Here is a 24,392-nt window from a genome sequence, read left to right on the forward strand (position 1 = left end):
GAGGCTGGCTTGTAACAACATTCTTGAGAAACAGCAATCCTTACACAAAGACATGCACAAAAGGTACACTGTGAGGTACCTGGCAGATATACGGCATTTCCCCAGGCTTGTGATTGTCCTTCATGTGCTGCAAAAGAACTTGCTCCGTCTCAAAGGATAGTTCACATATTTTACATACAGCTAGAAAAGAATAGAAATAATAGCTGAATTTTAACAAACACAGTGGGTAGGACAAAATTGTTGGGGTCTTTAATTTAGAGAGGGCTCCCAAAGACCTTTCACCAAAAGCCTTACCAATTTTTTTCATCAAGGTGTGGCAACATTTGCATAGTTTTGCTTATAAGAAAAAGCAAAATGTTTCCAAACAGCCCACGGCAGATTTTCTCCACTGTTCGTATCCCATCTCTCTCTGGGCTTTCGTAGGCCAGGCCCCAACTACGGCAGAGCGCGTGCGCTCTGTAACTGAGGCAGTGCTACTTACTGTGAGATAGGGGCTGAGGTCATCTAGACCAATTGTCTGCCCTGCTGTGGCAAACCCCTGGATTCACCTAACGTGCCCTCTCAAACAACTGGGACTCGGTTCATGCAGGGGGATCTCAGCAGGAATCCCAATAACCTTGAGCTTTAGGTCCAATCTTCTTTACCAGTTTCATCCCTTTTTCGTAATAACCAACTGGTCTGAATGGGCTAGCTCTTTTGCCAAGGAAGTCTAACCCATTAGGAAGGTGAAAACTTCCTTCTGGGTAATTTCCAACCGGCTACCTTGAACACTCCCCTTCATGGATCACTGCCTTGTTGTGGCAAAGGGGCTTGCGTAACTCAGTGAAGCCATAAGCTATGCCGTGCAGGGCCACCCAAGACGGTCATGGCGGAGAGTTCTGACAAAATGTGGTCCACTGGAGAAGGAAATGGCAACCCACTCCAGTATTCTTGCCAACAAAACCCCATGGAACGTATCACAAGGCTAAAAGAGATGACGCCAGAAGATGAGCCCCTCAGGTCGGAAGGTGTCCAATATACTACTGGGGAAGAGCAGAGGGTATTTCCAAGTAGCGCCAGAAAGAGTGAAGTGGCTGGGCCAAAGCCGAAAGGACACTCAGCTGTGGATGTGTCTGGTGGTGAAAAGAAAGTCCAATGCTGTAAAAAACAATATTGCTTAGGAACCTGGAATGTCAGATCAATGAATCAAGGTAAGCTGGAGGTGGTCAAACATGAGATGGCAAGATTGAACATCGACATCTTGGGCATCAGCGAACTAAAAAGGATAAGCGTGGGCGAATTTAATTCAGGTGACCATCATATCTACTACTGTGGGCAAGAATCCCTTAGAAGAAATGGAGTAGCACTCATAGTCAACAAAAGGGTGGGAAAAGCAGGACTGGGGTACAATCTCAAAAACGATAGAACGATCTCAGTACGAATCCAAGGCAAACCACTCAACATTACAGTAATTCAAGTCTATGCCCCAACCACTGAGGCCGAAGAAGCTGAGGTTGATTGGTTCTATGAAGACCTACAACACCTTCTAGAATTAACACCAAAAAAAGATGTCCTCTTCATCATAGGGGATTGGAATGCTAAAGTAGGAAGTCAAGAAATCACTGGGATAACAGGCAAGCATGGCCTTGGTGTACAAAATGAAGCAGAACAAAGGCTAATCGAGTTTTGCCAAGAGAACACGCTGATCATAGCAAACACTCTTTTCCAACAGCACAAGAGGCGACTCTACACATGGACATCACCAGATGGTCAATATCGAAATCAGATTGATTATGTCCTTTGCAGCAAAAGATGGAGAAGCTCCATACAGTCAGTAAAAACAAGACCTGGAGGTGACTGTGGCTCAGATCATCAGCTGCTTCTTGCAAAGTTTCAGCTTAAATTGAAGAAGGTAGGGAAAACCACTAAACCATTCAGGTATGACCTAACTCATATCCCTTATGAATATACAGTGGAGGTGAGGAATAGATTTCAGGGATTAGACCTGATAGACAGAGTGCCTGAGGAACTATGGACAGAGGTCCGTAACATTGTTCAGGAGGCAGCAACTCAATCCATCCCAAAGAAAAAGAAATGCAAGAAAGCAAAGTGGCTGTCTGAGGAGGCTTTCCAAGTAGCTGAGGAAAGAAGGGAAGCAAAAAGCAAGGGAGAATGGGGAAGATATATCCAACTGAATGCAGAGTTCCAGAGAATAGCAAGGAGAGACAAGAACGCCTTCTTAAATGAATAATGCAAAGAAATCGAGGAAAACAATAGAATGGGAAAGACTAGAGATCTTTTCAAGAAAGTTGGAGATATCAAGGGAATGTTTCGTGCAAAGACAGGCATGATAAAGGACAAAGAAGGCTGGGACCTAACAGAAGCAGATGAGATTAAGAAGAGGTGGCAAGAATACACAGAAGAACTATACAGGAAAGATCTTAATGTCCTTGATAGCCATGATAGCGCGGTCACTGAACTTGAGCCGGACATCGTAGAGAGTGAAGTCAAGTGGGCCTTAGGGAGCATTAGTAACAACAAAGCTAGTGGAGATGACAGTATTCCAGCTGAGCCATTTAAAATTCTAAAAGATGATGCTGTTAAAGGGCTGCACTCAATATGCCAACACATTTGGAACACTCAGCAGTGGCCACAAGACTGGAAAAGGTCAGTTTACATTCCAATTCCAAAGAAGGGCAACGCCAAAGAGTGTTCAAACTACCGTACAATTGCGCTCATTTCACATGCCAGCAAGGTTATGCTCAAAATCCTGCAAGCTAGGCTTCAGCAGTATGTGAACCGAGAACTACCGGAAGTACAAGCTGGGTTTCGAAGAGGCAGAGGAACTAGAGATCAAATCGCCAACATTCGCTGCATCATGGAGAAAGCAAGAGAATTCCAGAAAAGCATCTATTTCTGCTTCATTGACTACGCTAAAGCCTTTCATTGTGTGGATCACAACAAACTGTGGCAAATTCTGAAAGAGATGGGAGTACCAGACCACCTTACCTGTCTCCTGAGAAACCTGTACGAGGGTCAAGAAGCAACAGTAAGAACCGGATATGGAACAACCAATTGGTTCAAAATTGGGAAAGGAGTACGACAAGGCTGCATATTGTCACCCTGCTTATTTGACTTATATGCAGAGTACATCATGAGAAACGCCAGGTTGGATGAATCACAGGTCAGAATTAAGATTGCCGGGAGAATTATCAACAACCTCAGATACGCAGACGATACCACCCTAATGGCAGAAAGTGAAGAGGATCTCAAGAGCCTCTTATTGAGAGTGAAAGAGGAGAGTGCAAAAGCTGGTTTGAAACTCAACATTACAAAAACTCAGATCATGGGATCTGGCCCCATCACTTCCTGGCATATAGAAGGGGAAGAAATGGAAGCAGTGACAGATTTTACTTTCTTGGGCTCCAAGATCACCGCAGACGGTGACTGTAGCCATGAAATTAAAAGACGCTTGCTCCTTGGGAGGAAAGCTATGGCCAACCTAGACAGCATAGTAAGAAGCAGAGACATCACCATGCCGACAAAGGTCCGTCTAATCAAAGCTATGGTTTTCCAGTAGTAACGTATGGCTGTGAGAGCTGGACTATAAGGAAGACTAAGTGCTGAAGAATTGATGCTTTCGAACTGTGGCGCTGGAGAAGACTCTTACGAGTCCCCTGGACTGCAAGGAGGTCCAATCAGTCCATCCTAAAGGAAATCAACCTTGAGTGCTCATTGGAAGGACAGAGACTGAAGCTGAAGCTCAAATATTTTGGCCACCTAATGCGAAGAGAAAAGTCACTGGAAAAGACCCTGATCTGGGAAAGATTGAGGGCCAAAGGAGAATGGGACAGAAGAGGATGAGATGGCTAGATAGCATCACCGATGCAATGAATATGAACTTGAGCACACCCTGGGAGAGAGCGGAGGACAGGAAGGCCTGGCATGCTCTGGTCCATGGGGTCACGAAGAGTCGGACATGACTTAACAACTGAATAACAACACCTTGAACACTTACATCAGAGGGAGAACTTTGTTCAACACTGGTCCAAACCACCTCCACCTCAGAAAGGAGGCCAGCTTCCACTGGTCTCAAATTCCCATAAATACCACAATTCCTTGTTTCTTTTGGAACCACATGAATAAGGAGACCAAAGATGCTCTACAAGAGATTAATGCTCTCTTGGACTATGTTTTATGCAAGTAGTGCTGCATATGCTATGAAACCCAAGACTCCATTCAAGCAGGTAAAATGTAAGTAGCTTACTTAGATGGACATTTTTATTTTATTTGAAAGTCTGTGTGTAACTTTGTTGCCTTCCCTTCTCTTCCCTTGTTTCACTGTATAAACCCCACTTTACCAAATAAACTTTTTTTAATATACATTCATAGTTGGCGTCACTTGTTTAAGAAGGATATTTCTCTGCTAAAGTCTTCTTCATGAGCTAGACTGCATGCGTGTTAACTTCTGTTCTAAGGGTATTTTATAAGGTTCTGTATCCTCTGAACTTTGCAAAAGTAGATCTAAAGTTCCTTTCCTTTTGCTATTTCAAGAGGTGGGATGGAGGGAGGGACCCATGTCCATAGGGCTTAGAAGCACATTCCCCACTCCCCCTGCACAAAATAGCCAGACATCCTAGGGCTTTTCAGATCAGGTTCAGCCTGACTGGTGGCAGCCTACTGAGATTCTTTTCTGGGGAACAGTTACAAAAGGAGTCTGCAGGGGGTGGGAGGTGGAGACACACACACACACACACACCACTCAGTCACACCTACGAAACAGTGTATTTTAAAACTCACTTGATGACTCATGAGGAGTATGGGTACTTTCAATATGGCACTGGAGCTGGAAGGGTGTCGGAAACTGACGGTAGCAGTGCTGGCAGGTAGTGTGACTTTCCCAACTCTCACTGTTCTGTTTCTCCAGCTCCAAGTGATGCTTCATGTGGTTCATAAACCTGAGGGCAACAGGTAACAGCTCATTCAGCCACCTTTAACCTCAAACCATTAATTCAGTGGATGGGTGCTGTCCTAAGCCCTGAAGCAGCACCTTCTGTAAATCCTGGGCCTCTTTAAAATGCCTGACTGATAGGCTCTGCGTTCCTCCTTTGTGTATGGGGAGGAGCCACAGCCCAGCAGAAGAGCTCCTGTTTTGCATGCAGAAGGTCCTGGGTTCAATCCCCAGCATCTTCAGCTAGGGCTAAGAAAGAATCCTGCCTGAAACCCTGGAGAGCCCTTGCTGCCAGTCAGTCTTGACAATACTGGGCTAGATGCACCAATGATCTGATTCAGTATAAGGCAGCTTCTGATGTGCCTAAATTAAAAATATATTGATATCACTATTTATCCATCTCAAGCAGATTAACACAAGTGGGATTTTAAAGATACTAGAGAGAGTGCACTTTTTTCCAGTATGCAGAATGCCCACCCCAGAGAGGCAAACCTGGGACCTACATTGTGGTCTTTTCGGTGCCAGGTAAAGACCTTTTTATTTTCCCAGGACTTTCCATTGTAAATATTTTAGTACTTTTAGATCTGCTGCATTAATGCTATTCTCCACTGCTGGTTCTAGTCTGTTGTTCTTTTATTCTGTTTCAGATTTTATTTTCATTTTACATTTTTTCTATTTTATGGTTTTAATTATTTGCTTGTAAACTGCCCAGAGAACTTTTAAGAACGTAAGAAGATCCCTGCTGGATCAGACCAAGGTTTCATCTAGTCCAGCATTCTGTTCACACAGTGGCCAGCCAGCTGTCCAAGGAAAGCTCACAAGCAGGACATGAGTGCAACAGCACCCTCCCGCCCATGTCCCCCAGCCACTGGACCGCCTCGGATACTGGAGGTAGCATATAGACATCAGGACTAGTAACCATTTTTAGCCTTATCCTCCATGAATGTGCCAATCCTCTTTCAAAGCCATCCAAATTGGTGGCTATCACTATGTCTTGTAGAAGTGGTTTTGTTATTGAGTGGTATATAAATATCGAAAAGAAAACCAACAGGGCAGCTCTTTCCCCCAGGGAAAGTCATCCTCTCACTCCACAGGGATTTGTTTTTTCTCTTATGAAAGGACTTCCAGTGTAAGAGCCCAGATCAACTCTCAATCTCAAGAATCATCTTCAGTTTACGCCATATGTAGCACTGGAGGACCACCACTTCATGGGAGAACACAAGACTGGCTTCACAAAAAAAAAGAGAGAAAAAGGTAGGGCTAGAGATGTCAGCCAAAGGACTGTGAGTTACACTGAGGCTAACCCTGGGCCCGAACCTAGGGTTTCATCAGGGATACATTTCTCAGGACATAAATACCTGATGTTACTTTTGAGAAGTTTCATACAGCTGGCGCACTTGAAGGTTGTATGGGTCTTTTGTTCCTGATGCACCTGCTGAATGTTACCCTCATGCTTGCCATAATAGAAGTCATTAACCAACATGATCAATTTTCCTTTTTCTGTTTCAGCAATTTTAGATGCTGTACCTGAACCATCTGTTTTGGTTATTCCCAGAAAGGTATGTACCATATCTGGACAGCAGTACTGAAAGTTAAAGAACAACAGAATTGTAGTTTTTAAGACAGTAACGAGACTGTATCCTCAAAATAAGCATAGCCCAGAACCTAACAGAAATAACTTTTTACTTTTCCCCTGTATCTGGTACTTGAGCTCAGAACAGTTAATGCATGAGTACGGGAGGATGATAAACACATTTATAATAAAACGAAGTGCCACAGATTTCAAAGAACTTTCTTCCAAGCAAACACGCCTAGAAGGGGTCCTGGCTCAATGGCAGAGCACTGGCTTTGCATGCAGAAGGTCCCAGGTTCAACTGCTGGTCCTTCCAGAGGGTTAGGGAAGAATCCTGCCTGAAGCCCTGGAGAGCCGCTTCCACTCTGTTTGACAGTGATGGGCTAGATGGACCAACAGGCTGACTCCGTATAAGGCAGCTTCCTAAGCTCCTATGCTCCTACTGCGACGGCTTGTTACTTCAAGGACACTTAATTCCATATAAATGCTAGCATAAATACTGACGGAATCCCAAATTCCCCAAGAAATCAATGATTTAAAAAGGCGTATTTAGTTAGCTATGCATAACATAACAGTGGCAGTGATACCAGCTTTGCTTTCTGTGAGATGTACACAAAGCATTAAGAGCGTTACGAGTGCAAAAAGAAGACCCCGTCATAAAATGCCCACAATGAAGTGGAAATGCTTTCAAGAAAAGGAACTACTAAATAGCTGATCCAAGCTGCACAGAATTATGCACATTTATACATTATTCCAGACTTCTTTCAACTGTGTGCTAACTGTGCTAATAATAGTCGGGTGAATTTAGTACGTATTTTCTCTAAGGGCCTGTTCACACAACACGCTAGCCCACACTCTGGTTGAGTGTGGGTTGTTGTTGGAACCATGGGTTGTTTGTTGAACTGTGCATCAGCGTGTTGTCTGAACCCAGGACATTTTCTGCAGGATGGCTTGTTATCCATACAGTGTGGCTTGTTAACCACCCTGAACAACCCAACAAACCATTGGTTCCCAAGGTGGCTTGTTCGAGAAAAATAAGCCACTCTGCATGGTTAACAAGCCACCCTGCGGAAAATGTCCTTTGTTCAGACATCATGCTAACCCACAGTTTAACCAACAAGCCACAGTTCAACAAACAACCCACACTCAACCACTGAGGGTGGGTTAGCATGTTGTACAAACCCAGTTGAAGAGTTCCAATATCCTCGACAACAATTCTTGCTGTAAAAAGAAGTATGCACATAAAAGAAGTATCAAATAAAAATGCTCGTTCTACTATTCAAAACGTTATGAATACAAGGCAGATCAGAAGGAACCATAAAAATCAGTTATTTATCATCTTTACTCTGCGTATTATCTTTTTTTTTGAAAGTGGGTAATTTTCAATGCACAGCATGAGGGCAACTTTGCAGAACCATGACTGCTAAGTATAAGAACTCCAAAGTTTTATCATCTTAAAAAAAATGCATTAATACTTAATGTCACATTTATAATTGTATCTTGTAACCCCCCAAAAGATCTTTACCTTTATGTGATTTTTCAATGGCTCCAAAAGATTGAAATGAATATTACACTTTGGACATGCTTGTGGAAAAGGCGCCCCATTTTTAACATTGCTTGGTGAAATACCTGTACAAGGAAAAACGTTATTTAATATACCACACCTGACTGGATACTCTTTTCAAATGTACAAATTAGTAATCTACCATTCGAATAACTGCGACAAACATATCAAATTCACCAACAAAAGCAGATGCAATAACATCTATCACTAGTAAAATTGTAAAAAAACACACATTTAAAACCTCTTATGGGTTATCTGTTTATGTGTGCATCCTTCAAAAGGCAACAGTTAAGCCATATGCCAACCCACCTGCTGTGAGTAAAATCTTCCCCAGATGAACAAGTACTGAAACTTTGGTAAATTGGGAGAGGCTTGTTTCTCCTTACAGGCCTGTCCATGCACTGAAAGTGTTTAAGAGAGCAATCCTATGCCCCCTAGACAGTGTCTGGGGGCACATTGGATTGCTTGGTTTCTGGGATCCAAAGTCAGAACCAGTGCTCAAAGCTCGGAGCCCAGAAACCACACTCTCCTCCCACTCCCCCTCCTAGCTGGCGTGGTGTCTCCGCACCACCTACATCTCCACGTTTGGAAATGGAACGCGGAGATGGGGAGAAGGGGCCGTTTCCAGGGGCAGGGAGGGGAGAAGACCCAGCCTCTTTCCCTCCCGCTTGGTAGCGCTGCAGCTAGATGGCTGAAATCGCCCATCACGCGAAAATGCAAGGTGGCCAGAGTACACAGGTAAGGATTGCCTCTGCTCTCCGGCTGCCCTGCATTGGATACCCGGCAGCCTCCAACTTCGGAGGCTACTGACTATCTCCATAAGATTGCGCCGAAACATACGTATGCGTGGATGGGTGGGCTAGTAAAATTCCATGTGGGCTAGTAACCTGTTTTGGACTTATTTCAGTGGCTGATCTGATGCACCCAGAACATGTTTGTGCTAACATCGTGGCACTTACTTCCATGGGACTTGTAACTAAGCTGGTGTCATTTCAGAGAACGGTCATATTTCACGTCCTCCTGAACTCAACTGTTATCCTCTTATTGCCTTTAACGGACATAAACTACACCCACTGCTGGCCATTATGGGAACTGTGGCTTACTAGGCACATGGTCATATGTGCGGAGCAGGGATGGGGAACATGTGGCCCTCCAGATGTTGTTGACTTGCAGCTCCCACCAGCCTCAGCCAGCATAACCAATGGTGAGGGATGATGCAAGCTGCAGTCTATCAACATCTGGAGGGGCTCAGGATCTGCATCCCCGGGGTAGAGACTTGCAGTCACATGCTCTCTCAGTGTTCTAGAAATCTAATCTCAAGTTCTGAAACAAACATTATTTGCCAAAATATTAGTTTTATTTGGATTTTCAGCCTAGAATAGCGACAGTTTCTCCACCTAGCACAGCATTAAGGTGACGCTAAGCTTTTCCTAAAGGACAATCTGTCCCTTGGCCATGGCACCAGTGTTGACTTTAATTGGTTTTAAGACTGTAATTCTGTGCTAGGGGCTGTGGGTCAGTGACAAAGCACATGCCTTACACGCAGAAAGTCCCAGGCTCCATCCCCAGCATCTCCAAGCAGGGCGAGAAAACTGCTGCCCAAGACTCTGGTGAGCCACAGCCAGCCTGTGTCGGCAATACTGGGCTAGATGGACCCAATGTTGGCAGCTTCCTAGGTTACAATTCTCCACTGAAATGACACACACATTTAACAGCTGGAACAATACAATTCATCCTACCTTTCTGAAGCGATGATGTGTCATTTGGAGATTTTACTGAAGGCAGAACAGGTGATTCACTTCCAGATCCTGATTCACTAGCCTTGGCCTTTTTTGGAGTTATACTATCGGCTTCAGAAGTAGAAGGACGTTTGGACAAACCTGCAAACAGTTTAAAAATTAAACATACCATTTTTGATAACGTGTTACTGTTGCTTATCCTTCTGGGACCTCAAAGTCCAGGTCGGTCTTACAGATCCCTAGAGGTGACCCAAACAAGCATTGACCTTCTCTCTTCTGTAGATCACGGCTCCCATTCTAGCTGCTCCAAGCTTGTCAATGGGCTCCTCTGAAATTTTCCAGTGTTCAGATCAGTACCTGCCCTGAAAACAGAGTCCTTCAAGATATGTTAAAAGTAGAAGGAGCACTACCTCTCCTAGTCAGTCCTCCACCCTTGACCAACTTACCTGAGTGCAGTACATCAATATCCCAAAAATGATACGAACTGTCCACAAAAATACTGTAACTCTGGCCACATTTTGCAAGGTCACTGCTAATAGAGTTATCAAATCACACTAATTGTGCAAATGTTACTTGTCTGAATAAATTAAATCTGATTGCTTTAGTAGCTTTAGGACATACATGCCATTCAGCATCAATAGAAACACCAGAGTTTAAGATAGAAGCATGTAACTTGATGTATCCATGCTATTATTGAGTGGGGACCAGTGACTGATTAAAGATGCATCATGCATCACAGAAATACAGGAGGAGGAGCTTGGTAGCCCCATCGAGAGCATCTGGGTTGAAATAAATGGAGCAAAGAATAAAAGGAACCTGGTGGTCGGAGTCTACTACCAGCCACCCAATCAAGGAGAAGACAAGGATGAAACTTTTGAAAAGCAAATAGCCAATGTTTTAAGGAAGCATGATGTAGTAGTAATGGGGGACTTCAATTTCCCCGATATTTGTTGAGAGACACATTCTGCAAAACATGGCCCCTCCAGGAAATTCCTGACTTGTGTGGCGGATAACTTCCTCCTACAGAAAGTAGAGGAAGGAACTAGAGGATCGGCTATCCTTGACTTGATCCTAACCAACAGAGATGACTTAGTAGATCAAGCAGCAGTTACAGGAACTCTGGGGGAAAGCGACCATGTTGTACTTGAGTTCTTGGTTCTAAGGGAAGCAAAAGCCGAGTGTAGTCAAACGCGTACCCTGGATTTTAGGAAAGCTGATTTTCATAAACTCAGAACAATGATCAGTACGGTCCCATGGCAAGCGACGCTAACGAGAAAAGGAGTCCAAGATGGGTGGGAGCTTTTAAAAAAGGAAATTCTCAAGGCACAATCACAAACCATTCCAACAAGAAGAAAAGGTGGAAGACAACAGAAGAAGCCAATGTGGCTTCACAAAAAGCTTAGGGATGACCTGAAAACAAAAAAGGACACATAGAGGAAGTGGAAAGAAGGCCAAGTAACAAAGGAAGAGTACAGGCAGGTAGCACAGAATTGCAGGGATGGCGTCAGAAAGGCTAAAGCTGAGAATGAGCTGAGGTTAGCAAGGGATGCTAAAAGCAACAAAAAGGCTTTCTTCAGCTACGTGCATAGTAAAAACATAGTTTTTACTACGTGCATACTACGTGCATAGTAAAAACAATGACAGATGACAAAGAAAAGGCAGAGGTGCTCAATTCCTACTTTGGCTCAGTCTTCTCCCAAAAGAGGGTCTATGACCCCCCTGGCAAAGGCGAAGCACAGGCTGAAGGGGCAGGATTGCAGCTTGATATCGATAGGCATATGGTCAAGGAACACCTCATTACTTTGAATGAGTTCAAATCTCCAGGGCCAGACGAACTGCATCCTAGAGTCATAAAGGAACTGGCAGAAGAACTCTCAGAACCGCTGTCTATTCTCTTTGAGAAATCATGGAGGACGGGGGAAGTGCCAGATGACTGGAGGAGGGCTAACGTTGTCCCTATCTTCAAAAAGGGTAAAAAGAGGAACCTGGAAACTACAGACCAGTCAGTCTGACATCAATCCCTGGGAAAATCTGGAGCAGATGATAGCAATCCATCTGGAAGCACCTTGACAACAATGCCGTGATTACTCAAAGCCAACATGGATTTGTCAAAAACAAGTCCTGCCAGACAAATCTGATCTCATTTTTTGATCAAGTCACCTCCCTTGTAGACCGTGGGAATGCTGTAGACATCATATACCTCGACTTCAGCAAAGCTTTCAACAAAGTGCCCCATGATATCCTGATGAGCAAACTAGCTCAAAGTGGGCTAGATGAAACAACGATCTGGTAGATCCACAGTTGGCTCCAGAATCGGACTCAAAGAGTGCTTATCAATGGGACCTTCTCAAACTGGGGAGAGGTAACGAGTGGGGTACCGCAGGGCTCAGTCCTGGGCCCAGTGCTCTTCAACATTTTTATTAATGACTTGGAGGAGGAGGTGCAGGGAATGCTGATCAAATTTGCAGATGACACCAAATTGGGCGGGATAGCTAATACTTTGGAAGACAGAAACAAAATTCAAAGTGATCTGGACAGACTGGAGCGCTGGGCAGAAAACAACAGAATGACATTTAACAGGGATAAATGCCAAGTTCTGCACCTAGGAAAAAGAAACCCAATGCACAGTGACAAGAAGGGGGATACGTGGCTCAACAACACTACAAGCAAGAAGGATCTTGGAATTGTTGTCGATCGCAAGCTGAATATGAGCCAACAATGTGATGTGGCTGCAAAAAAGGCAAATGCTCTTTTGGGCTGCATTCATAGAAGCATCGCTTCCAAATCCCGGGAAGTACTAGTTCCCCTCTACTCAGCACTGGTTAGGCCTCATCTGGAGTACTGTGTCCAGTTCTGGGCATCACACTTGAAGAAGGATGCAGACAAGCTGGAGGGGGTTTATAGGAGGGCAACAAAGATGATCAGGGGACTGGAAACAAAGCCCTATGAAGAGAGACTGAAAGAACTGGGTGTTTAGCCTTGAGAAGAGAAGACCGAGGGGAGATATGATAGCACTCTTCAAGTCCTTGAAAGGTCATCCCAGAGAGGAAGGCCAGGATCTCTTCTTGATCATCCCAGAGTGCAGGACACGGAATCATGGGCTCAAGTGACAGGAAGCCAGATTCCGGCTGAACATCAGGGAAAAACTTCCTGACTGTAAGAGCAATACGACAATGGAACCAATTACCTGGGGAGGTGGTGGGCTCTCCCACACTGGAGGCCTTCAAGACGAGGCTGGACAGCCATTTGTCGGGGAAGCTCTGACTTGGATTCCTGCATTGAGCAGGGGGTTGGACTCGATGGCCTTGTAGGCCCCTTCCAACCCTACTATTCTATGATTCTATGAGATGCAAGGGAGGAAGCTGCTGAGGGACTGTTCAGTCAACATCAGCATCCTGAAAGGTACACAGTTCACTGACATGTGCATCCCCATCCGCCACCTCACTGGACGGCAGGCTGCTCCATTCAACCCAAGCTGAAGATTCTGAGTGGCCGAGGCTGTCCATGCAGAGTGAACAGCATGGCTCTGAAGGGCACTAATGGAAGAAAGCCGCTGCGACACCTGAACCTTACGAAGAGGCTGCAATTTTTTTCGCCACTTGAAGGCTGCTGAATCTTCTCCTAGGAACAACCTTGGAACAGATTCATGCTTCACTACTGAGGACTGAACCCAGTCAATGATACCTGTCGCCATCATTCCTTCAGTCTCTCCCAGAATGCCCATATTCAGCTCCCAGCCACATCAAAGCAGCACTGAGGCTGCAGGAGCCTGGCTTGATGAAGAGATGTTGAGTTCCATGCCATGGGCATACTGATAGACTTCTCCTAGCAACTTCATTCTTGTTGAGATGAGGGCTGGAGGGAACTCAACAAAGAAGATCTGAGGGGGATGATGAGCAGCTGCCCAACACCATCCTTCAGGATCTACATGGCAAACCAAGCGAAATCATTCTGGAGGAGCCCAGCAAATGCCTTCCCAGGCAGTCAGTGTCATCAAAGACAGCTTAAGAGGATGAGTTTGCTCTCTTGGTCTCAAGAGGAAGGCTGTCGACCCCAAGAGCTCTCGCTCTGCCCAGTCTCAGCACATTACCACATCTTCAAAGCCATATACTGGGTTTGTGCCCTGGGCATTAAACTTTTTCAGAGGGCTTCAAAGGGAGCTATTACTTACGGATTTTGTAGCACTTTTCAGTGTGTTAACAAAACTGGTAACACACTGAAAAGTAATAGCTCTTTTTGAAGCCTTCTGAAGAGCCCATGGCACAATCCCAGTAGGTAACATGGCTTCAGATATGAGGTGGCGACGCGCTGATTTTATTGATGAGCCCAAACACCATTTCTGCCATTAGCTTTTTAAAATAAACAGGACAATGAACTGAACTTGTTGTTTTGGTAATGCTTTGAGCTGTTTCTGGCCTTATGATTAAATACTGATTTTCACTGATAACACAGTTCTAAGCTCTGAAAATGTATCTAGACGTACCTGTTGTATTCACTGCTGATCCACTATGGCACTGCGGCCCTCCTGCACTTTGCCTTAAGCCAAAGGCTATGCCTGAAGTGTTATTTGGTGGAACCTGTGGAGAATTCATTAATTTGCTCAGCTAAACATTCCTTGCGGTAAACTCTTTTTGGATTATCCTTTATTTTAAACAAACAGACTTTCAAATCTTAATTCTGAAACACTGAGGTCCCAATTATTAATTATCCAATGCTATCTTGATAACTATCCATTCAGCAGATTTAAAAAAAAATCCAAAATAATTAGGGATGCAATTTTTCTTTAGTTTAATCAGCAAACCAACCAAGCTTTAATACAACTCCAGATTTCTGCTAAGAAGTGTTTTCCTTTCTCTAGAAGTCTGTACCACCACAATTTTCAAGGAGTATTGCAAGGTTCAGTTAGAATCTTGCCTCCAAAGCCCCTCTTGGGTCTTCCCCCCCGCCCTCTCTCCACTGTTCTATCTATCCTTGCCCATTATCTTCTCTTCTCCAAATCCACCACCCTGCACCTTTTGAAGGTCTCCTGTTCCCTCTAAGGACTCCAGCCTTTCCCTCTTGCTGCCTCATATGTTTGGAACAGCCGCCCAGAACACCTGTCTGATGCCCCCTCTCTTCCTCTCTTCCAATGCCTCCTCAAAACCCACTGTTGCCATGAAGCCTTTGACACAGCCCCCTTGTTCCCATATCCTACCAGCCTGATGTCCCACAGATGTGTCGGGACTACAAAACATCATCCCCAACCAACATGGCCAATGACTATGTTGGCTGGGGGATGCTGAGGTTACAGCCCAACCCACCTGGGTATTGTAATGGAGCCTGTGACCAGGCCTTGGCACACGGAACTAGAAAGAGTTGCCTACCGCTTCCCAATTTAGCTCTGCCTCCACATCCCTCCCCTTCCTCTCTTGTCTCCTCCATGGGTGTGTTGAGTTTTAGATAGTAAGCGCCTCAGGTTAGGGACCCATTCTCTTGTCTTATGTAAAAGCTAAGATTGTTGAAATGTGCACTATGAGGGGCTGCCTTTGAAGATGGTTCGAGTGCCGCAGCTTGTGCAAAATGTAGTGGCCAGACCGGTAACAGGAACCAGAATGCCTGAATATATAACACTGATTCTGGCCAAACTGCACTGGCTGCCTGTACATTTCCAAGCCCAATTCAAGGTGCTGGTCTTCACCCATAAAGCCTTACACAGCTCAAGACCACTATACCTGATGGAACGCCTCTCCTGGCATGAATCTACCCATAAACTACAATCACCATCTAAGGTCCTCATCTAAGTGCCTCCTCCAAGGGAGGTTCAGAGGATGGCAACAAGGGAGATGGCCTTCTCGGCTGTGGCCTGATTGTGGAACACTCTCCCCAATAAGATCTGCCTGGAGCCAGCGTTGTCATCTTTTTGGCCCAGGTTAAGACTCTCCTCTACTCTCAGGCATTTGATAGCATATGATAAGGCTCTTTTAACAGGTCCCAAGATTTTTAATTGTTGATTGTTTTAAAACTGTTTTATATTTTTGTATGTTCATAGTTTTATGTTATGCTATTATATTGTATTTTTAGGGTTTAAATCTTTGTAAACCACCCTATTGGGCAGCACAGAAATGAAATAAATGTATAGTGATGTACTGATGTCACTATTTGATAATAAATCAAATGCAATTACCCATTTTACAATCACACAAGCCAAAGCAGGGCTGACTAAACCATGAAAGTCTTTCAGAACAGGCTCATGACCTATTGCTCAAGGACAGCTCCGCCAGTTCTGGGACAAATCTTTGCTTTAATTCTTTTCTACTGTAATGAAGCCTAATCAACATCCCAAAGGTGTCTTAACTGGATCAAGCACAGCTTGTTACAACACCAGCCAAGTCATGTGCAGACACAACACATGTACAACAAGCCACCGCTTTCGTGGCACTGGATACCTCAGCATCTCTTTCCTGTAGCCCTCACTCCAGATGGATTGTTCCCATCCCTGAATTTCATCTCTCTACTCCCAACTCTGCTTCTCAGCTTGCTAATATTTCCCATCATCCCTCCTAGAGCAACACCCTTAATCCCACAACATGGCAGCAAACAAATTCAGTGCTCCACAAATGGTCACTGAACTTAGTAGCCAAAGATGTATTGCCTAGTAGGCAGCTGCAAAATCCAATCCAACCAGAGTTGCTTACTTCTGAGAAAAGATGCTTAGCACTGCACCATAAATGAATTGCTAGTTGTATTAAGGTACTCAAATATTACTATTTTACAATCATATACATATGTACTCAGAAGTAAGTGCCACTGAATTCAATGGAACTTACTCCCAGGAAAGTGGGTATAGGATTGTGCTGTAAAAGATTTACAGTCTATGCATGTTTACTCAGAAGCAAGCCCTGCTAAACATATGTTTGGTTATCTAAAACATTTATATACTTCCCTTCATCTTATTAGATTTCAGTGCAGTGTACAACATCACACCAAGACAAGGAACTAAGATAAAAGCAGCACAAAACTTGCTCAATTAAACCAATTAAAAGGCCTAGGTTCAAAGAGGCTTACTCCTCAGTAAGCATGCAAAAGAGTCCAGCATAGGAGCCATAGCTACATTTTTAATTACTGCAACCCTTCTTATAAACATGTGGTGGCCAAAGTCTCACCTCCTGAGCCAATCCTCCAGGCAAACAGAAGTTAACAAGCCTGCCTGAAAGGAACCCTCACTGTCCTGGCTTCACTCCTTCCTGCCTTACAACTCCAGCAAGCCTCAGAAAAGCCCTCAGGCAGGGACTACATTTCCACTACTCCACTTGGTGAAGGGGACAGACACCTCGCCCACTTCCTCATGCCTTGCAATTCATGGAGAACTTGAGAGGGGGAGAAGGGCTTGCCAGAGGGGAAACAGCTCCTGCTGTTGGCATGGGGAGGAGAGGAATGGTGGAGCTCAGAGCTCCTGAGGCAAAAAGCTTTGTCATCAAATGCATGCAGCTGTCAGAGAAGAGAAATCCCCAGACATGCAAAAGAAAGAGGAAATGCCCCTTAAGTTGGTGCTTGCCCCCTGCAGTTTATGAGATTTTGCATTAAAAATAATGATTTTTTTAATGAAATTTTGTTTTTAAACCTATGGCCTGACCACCCAGGATAAGCTTTTTAGTCACTTAAAAGTGTTCCATAGATATTAGGGCTACAGTGTAATCAATGTAAGCTATATGAATAGTTATAATTACTATCCTAAACAAATTAATACTCCTTTTTTATTTAAAGAGAGAGACGTTTAAGAGTTCAACATAAGCCCAATTTGTTTCCAGGATTACTCTGAACATGCTAAATTTCAGGCAAAGTATGCTGCATTAGCCAAGCCACACAATCTTCAAAGCCTTTAATGTGTGGTATGTGTCTACACTGTTCAGTAACTTTCAGGTAAAAGGCCAAACAAAAGCCCTCTTTGAGTAACACAGAAAGGACAATATCTACCCGATTTAGTGCTACTGGTTGCGCAGTTACTGTGGCCACTGGCCTAGATGCAGACTGAGCCAGTACTGGTATGCTGAGGTTCCTGGATAATGTGGCCGATCTACTAATGGGCGGAGATATTCCAGCACTTGACTTGGCTGCCTCCTGCGATGATGAACATCCAGAAAGAGGTCTCTGCAATACTTGTGATGTTCCTGACACACTGCTGACTCTTGGCTGCGGCTGAACAGCGAGAGTACTGGTTGCAGGTCTCGTCGTAGAGTGAAACCCGGGAGAAACAGCCACAGCACCTGCCACACAGAATTATGAAATATGCTATTACACACCACCGCATTCAAACCGTAAGGAGTTCAATTTTTAAGTCACCATATTGGGAACATAATACCTCTTTTTGGTGCACCATTCTGCATTCCAATTCGTGAAGAACTGGGGTTGACTCTGTTCAATATATCTGTTAAAAAATGACAGTTGTTTCAAGTCCATACATTATCTCTACTTGCTACTAAGGTCAAGTAAAATATACTCACAGGAACATATGAAAATAATGCAAGTGAATGAAGGTATTTGCCCACTATGAAGGTACACCAGATCCAGTTCAGTAAGCTGCTTTAATTACAAAAGCTTTAGGCTGCAATTCTTATCATACTTATTAGGAACGTAAGACACTGCCTTATACTGAGTCAGGCTACAGGTCCATCTAGCCCAGTATTGTCAACACTGACTGGCTGCAGCTCTCCAGGGCTTTAGGTAAGAGTTCTTCAGCCCCAGCTGGAGACACCGGAATTTGAACCTGGGCACTTCTGCATGCAAAGCAAGGGCTCTACCACTGAGCTACAGCCCCTCCCCTACTAGGAAGAAAAGTTCCACTGAACTGAGCAGGATTTACTTTTGAGTCAATCTGTTTAGGACAGAGCTACAAGATCCCCTTCTGTATATGCAAGTCCCTCCCATGCCCACCACATAGTCTCCTTTCCTCCCTAAGCCTCTCGCATCTTTTCCTTGTTGTATTGATTCTGTAAAACATTTTTAAAATCCCAGTAACACACAAAAGAGGAGGAGAAAGATTGCAAGTCTGATTTGGCTACTTTTCCCGAACTCAAAATGCTCTAGTCTCAAGGGTGGAGGTGGGGGCGGGGGGAGGAGAGAGAACAGGCTGAAGTCAATTGCCAAGTGACACTGGGCAAATATCACGGAATAACTCCTTTACTTAAGAGAGGCAGTCTCTCCTGAGGGCTGGCACATGCTAGCCAGAGACCCGAAGGTGAACAATTTACAGCGCAATCCTTTACATGTCTATTCAGAAGCAAGTCCCATTGATTTCAGGTCAACCCAGGTTAACGGGTATAGAATTGCAGCTCTAGGAGCATAGGAAGCTTCCACTGAGCTCACATCACTGGTAGCCGTGTTCATGAGAAGCAACTGATTCATACAACTGGCACACCTGCACGACTTTAGGAACAGGCCATGTGAGCTCAGGACACTGGCATGAGGGCAGCTGACACGCGCAAATGACCCAAAGAGGGATTAGGGTTAGCCTGGTGTTCCACTTGCGTTAGTGAGCTACTACTCATGCAGAGAAGCCCCAAATGCTTCTGCATCACCTGACTGAGTAGCTGCAAGAGCAGCCACACAACATCTGGGCAAGGCTTTCAGTATATCTACTAGGGATGGGCATTGCCCAGTGCTTAGTTAATTGATCTATGAGGACATGACCCACACAACTCGCAGCAAGATTCCCATGTGCATCTCCCAACCCTTGCTAAAAAAAAAAAAAATACAACGTATGAGGGAGTGAATTGTTGCAACAGAGAATCTCAGGAGCAGGCCTTATGCTGGCCACCCTATCGCTGACCAAGCTGGCTGTGCAAGTCTTTATCTCAAGTGTCAAATTCAGTCCGCAGCCCTATGCATACTTACTTAAAAGTCTTGAAGTCAGTGGGGCTTATTCTGAGTAATCATAGATAGGATCAGGTTGAAACTATCCTCTGTGAGTTACATAGTATGACAAAAACATTCTAGTAGTTGTTCAGAAACCAAGCTTATATTTTGGGGGAAGAGACACTTAAACTGTCCTTCTGAGCCTAGTAACGATCTCACAAACCTTATTATCAACAGGAATGGCACAATGGCACCCCTCATTTATAGGCGGCAGAAAATGTTCATCTGGAATGGTAGCATTCAATATCAGACATGTCGCTAAGAGCAATATAAACATCAAACAGTTTTAAGAAGAGATTTGTTGAGAAAGGGGGGGTGCAATAGAACCTTGTCAAAACTTCAGCTTGTAATTGCGCTGTGGACATTTAAGTCGATCTTTACTGCCACTAGAACACCATCAATATTTTCTCTTACATTTTCAGTAAACGGAATATGCAAGCAGCTGCAGTCACCTGATACATCTAACTAAGAACATTATATATGTCAGATCCAGCAGAGGTGGTTTTGTTTTTTAGTTTTTCCAAATTGTTCTGGCTTAATGTGAACATCAAGGAAGAAGGAATCAGGGGGAGAAAGGCACAAATGCATCCAGAAAGTAGCATTTGTGCTTCTGCCATGAAACCTGTTACTGCAAAATCCCAGAGTTCTTCACTTTTATTTCTAAACTAAAGCCTCGTTGGAGAAGGAAGCAGAAATCATGGGGAAGAACATCCAACGATTTCCAATGGAACAAATGTCTGTGTCACTGTGTGTCCTCTTCCAGTCCTGTGCCTATTTGCTTTTGAACCTGGTTTCATTTACAGCACAGTAACACGCTGCTGAAGAGGTGCAAAGACACCATTCTAATTCTTCACCAGCAAAACAATCGCGTGCACGTGCTCGCTAAAATACCGCAAAATGCCACCTTACAGGTACTGGCTGGTTTGGAGCTCAAGATCTCCCCAACAAAGATGGGTTCGTCGTCATCATCGTCATCATCGTCATCCACGACAATCGGTTTCACTTTTTGTTGCCATGGCTCAAGCTCTTCCTCTTCACATTCCATAAACAGTTCTGCCATTGTGGCACTAGACAATAAAAAATAGTAACGTATGAAATGCATGGTTGCCTCTGGTTTATTAACAAGTAAATGCTTTGAAAATCTTACACACATAAAACTGCACCCCAGACATTACTGGGTGGAAAGATGGCAATAGGTTTCCCCAAGCACCACAACAAGAAGTTTAAAAGGGGGAGGGGGAGCCACTGCAACATAAATTCACCATCATGCTGGTAGCAGGTGGGACAGGGTAAGGCAAGGCGCAAGAATCTTGCCATCTACCCTACAAATGCTTGGACACACGAAGCTCAGTGCACTGGCCCATCTCTCCAGTACTGTCTACTCTGACCGGTCACCACAGCCTCTCAAGCAGAGGGCCTTCCCAGCCTCACTACCCAAGAACTGTTTACCTGGAGACACTGAGGGCTGATCCTGGGACTCCGCGTGCAAAGCGAGTTCCCTACCACTGAGCCACAGCCTCTCCCTTGTTATATTGTTTGGAACAGCACTAAGACTGTTATTTTTAAAACCCCAAACTGTAATGAATGTGCTTTCAGATTTTGAGGGAAACATTCCTTTTCCCATTCCTCGTCCTGAGAGCCTCCTTCACATTTCCATCTCCTGCTTTCATTCCTCACCCATTTCCCACACTTTAGTAAGTTGCTACTTGCCTTCTCTCATGTGGCTTAAACCTACTCTGACTAAGGCTGCTCACCAGAAGGGATATGCAAGCAAATGGCTGTAGAAAATAACTCCTCATGCTGACCTCCTCCTCTTACTACTAAAATCGTTTCAGCCCTCACATGATCTGTTTCTTTGCTTTTAGCCATTTTTCTGCACCCCCTTTTTCTCTTCCATCATGGGTAAATTAAGGGCGCCATCCTATGCATGCCAATGGCTGGCAAGGGAACGCTGGGAGTTGTAGGACTTTTTCTGTTTAAACCTGCATAGGATTGTGCCTTAAGTCTATGAAGAGTCTAGTTTCGTCTAAGAGCTGCTTCACGTATGACCCTTTTCCCTTCATGGTTATTTTTTATTTCATGTGTTTATCCACACATAACAGAACAGTTTGATTCCCCCTCTCCAACCAGTAAGGGATATTCTCAAAACCAGTAAAGCAATACAACACAATTTAAAACTGAAACACTAATTCAGAGCCACCGTCAAAATTATACTTCCAGTTGATGCCTGCAGGACTGACTGAATAACATTTTACACATCTCAAGAGACTAAAGAGGGGCATAAGCTAGCCTTTCAAGGGAGAGCATTGCACAGCTTGGAAGCCACCACCAAAAAGGCCCTGCTCCTCTTGGTGGAAGCAGTTCAGCTCCAAAGAGAAAACATTTGGCACACAGCCTCATCAGTGGATCTTCAGGTTCTATATGGGGGAAGGTATTCCCCAAGGTTACAGTATTCTTGAAGGAAAACAGCATACTTGGGTTTTCAAATGATGCAGCTGGTACTTTCTTTCACAGGAAACATTTTTATAAAAAAAACATTTTAAACACTGTCCAATAAATGAGGAAGGTCCTTTTAATGTCAGAATGTTTTTAATTAACTGAAATGAGGTAACCCTGGTTTGTAGTTTGAGATTAAACCAGTTCAGATATAACTGTTCAGATACAGCAGGAATCTATGGTTTAACAAACCCTGGAACTTCACCACTACAATGCATGAAAGAAAGGAGAAGGAACAGGAGGAGAGAGAATGTGGGCATAATGCTTGTTCTTAATCCAACAGATCACGTTTACTGGAATGAGACTGTTACATCTGAACCTGGCCACCATATTGCCTACAAGGAGGTTACCTTGAAGTAGACAGAAGTGTTGTGAGCAAAGCACACAGACAGATCGTCAGGGTGAGATCTGAAACCTTGCTCCAAGCAACTGAACCTTTATTTTTCCAGAGCGAGATATATCTCTTTCCAGGAGAGCCTTTCCAGGAGAGCGAGACCTTGTCATGAAAAATGAGAAGCACGTGCAACTAGAGCACTTCAACAGCATGTTCTCCAGCGAGGCAAAACCAGCCCGGAGGGTTCTATGCTTCCTCCAGGACCAGAGCCGGGACGCGACGTGCACCAGTCGCTGGGGAACCTGAGCGGGAGGAGAAGGATGCTGCTGCCGCTGCCGCTGCCCGAGGAGGGCGAGGGGAGCGCCGGGCCGCCGCGCCTGATAAAGGCCCCGGAAGGGCCCCCCTCGCTCGCTCCTGCGGGGCTCCCCTCCAGCGGCCCCGCTCAGGCCCGGAAAGGGGCCTCCGCCGAGCGAAGCCCGCGCCCCCGTCCCTGCGGGCACGCGGGGCCGGACGAAGCCAGGCCTGGCTCGGGATGTCACGCGAGAGGCCCGCTCGGCGGAGCGGCCGGCGGGCGCGGGGCTCTCCGGCGCCCCCCCCTCCGCCCGCTGCGGCGGCAGGGCCAGGAGGCGGGCGGAGGCGCGCGGGCGGGAGGCCTCGCGGGCGCGGCCGGGGGTCGCGGCGGGCCGCGCTCGCAGCCAAGATGGCGGCGGCGCCGGTCTCGTAGGCAGCAGCCCCCCCGCGAGGCCGGAGCGCGGGGCCGGGCCGGGCCGGGCGGGGCCGGGCCGGGCGGCCCGCCGGCCCGGAGGAGGCTTACCGTGCTGCCCGCGCCCGAGGGGAGGGGCGCGCCGGCGCTGCGGCGAGCGGGGCGCGCGGGGCGGCCCAGCGAGGGCTGCGGCCACCGCTCCCGGCGGAGGCGGCGGAGCGGGCGGGGGGGCGCGCCGGGAGGCTGAGGCGGAGTCCGGCCGGCGGTCAGCGGCTCCCGCGCGGCCCCAGCCAGCGACGGAGATGGCGGCCGCGGCGCCTCCGCCCCCTTCTCCGCCTCCCGCCTCCCGCCTGGTAGCCGCCGCCCAGGGGAGGCGGGCTGGGCGGGGCCCGCGCGGGGCGCTCCGGCGCCGGCTGCCTCGGTGCGGAGCCCGCCGCTCCGGTGCCCCAGGCCCGCCGGGCGGGGCAGCGCGGCCGGAGGGCGCCGGCGGGAGGCCGCGCTGGCGCAGAGCCCGAGCCCGAGCCCGAGCCCCCGCCTTCACGGGGGGGGCGCTGGGCACGTGCGCGCCGCGCTTTAGCCGCGCTTGCGAACTCCGCCGCGCGCTGCGGCCCTGGCGCGAAGCACGTCGACTTGGGGACAAGCCCGCGGGATGCATTTTAACGGGGGAATACGATGCAGTGAGCTTCTGAAGCTGTGCCCGCGCGCGGCCAGGCGTCGCCCGACTACTAAACGTTTTGTGTGTGTGTTTTAAGAGGAGGAGGAGGAGGGGAGGACGCCGAGGGGACCAGCCCAGAGCTGGTGCCAAGCCTGTTCGCTGCTCTCTTCCCAAGCCATTTAGAGACTGAATCTTAAGTTTAAAGGCTGAGAATTCACGTTCCTAAAGGAATGGAAGTAAGATGCTGCCGAAGCGGGATGAAGGTCAGAGCCCTTTCCTACAACGGAGGTGCTGAATCTGGTTCCACTGAATCTGCCAGAGTTTGACATGAGAAGTACCTCAGCAACATGACGCACCATTCCCTTTCCAGGCGCTCTTCTTCTTCTGGCGTTCTCGGAGAAGCCACCTGTGTGAGTCCTGCAAGGTGTGCTTTGTAGATACTCCCTTTGAGTTGATTTTTGAATTCGTCTTTTTCCAGACTTCCCACTGCACCTTTATTTAGCTCTC

General features: G+C 46.2%; 1 protein-coding gene across 3 annotated transcripts in view; it reads right to left on the minus strand.

Annotated features, from left to right (window-relative positions):
* ZNF280D (zinc finger protein 280D) overlaps positions 1–23,569 on the minus strand; it is a 43,056-nt gene extending 19,487 nt beyond the window's left edge. The window contains exons 1-11 of one of the 3 annotated variants that reach the window (XM_084816539.1): positions 23,342–23,569; positions 22,544–22,689; positions 20,607–20,764; positions 18,145–18,210; positions 17,760–18,049; positions 14,290–14,383; positions 9,807–9,947; positions 8,029–8,132; positions 6,289–6,515; positions 4,780–4,937; positions 80–180 (exon numbers count right to left, since the gene is read on the minus strand). In XM_084816539.1, the coding sequence (XP_084672665.1) occupies positions 80–180; positions 4,780–4,937; positions 6,289–6,515; positions 8,029–8,132; positions 9,807–9,947; positions 14,290–14,383; positions 17,760–18,049; positions 18,145–18,210; positions 20,607–20,757 (1,332 nt within the window). In that variant the 5' untranslated portion in view covers positions 20,758–20,764; positions 22,544–22,689; positions 23,342–23,569. Of the gene's footprint in view, positions 1–79; positions 181–4,779; positions 4,938–6,288; positions 6,516–8,028; positions 8,133–9,806; positions 9,948–14,289; positions 14,384–17,759; positions 18,050–18,144; positions 18,211–20,606; positions 20,765–22,543; positions 22,830–23,341 lie in introns of all 3 variants that reach the window. The other 2 variants (XM_084816537.1, XM_084816540.1) reach the window with 2 other exon arrangements.
* Between the last annotated feature and the right edge of the window lie 823 nt (positions 23,570–24,392).

The sequence above is a fragment of the Heloderma suspectum genome, chromosome 11 (genome assembly GCF_057233095.1).
Source record: "Heloderma suspectum isolate Gila_16-S chromosome 11, 16-S_ref, whole genome shotgun sequence".
Classification (NCBI taxonomy): domain Eukaryota; kingdom Metazoa; phylum Chordata; class Lepidosauria; order Squamata; family Helodermatidae; genus Heloderma; species Heloderma suspectum.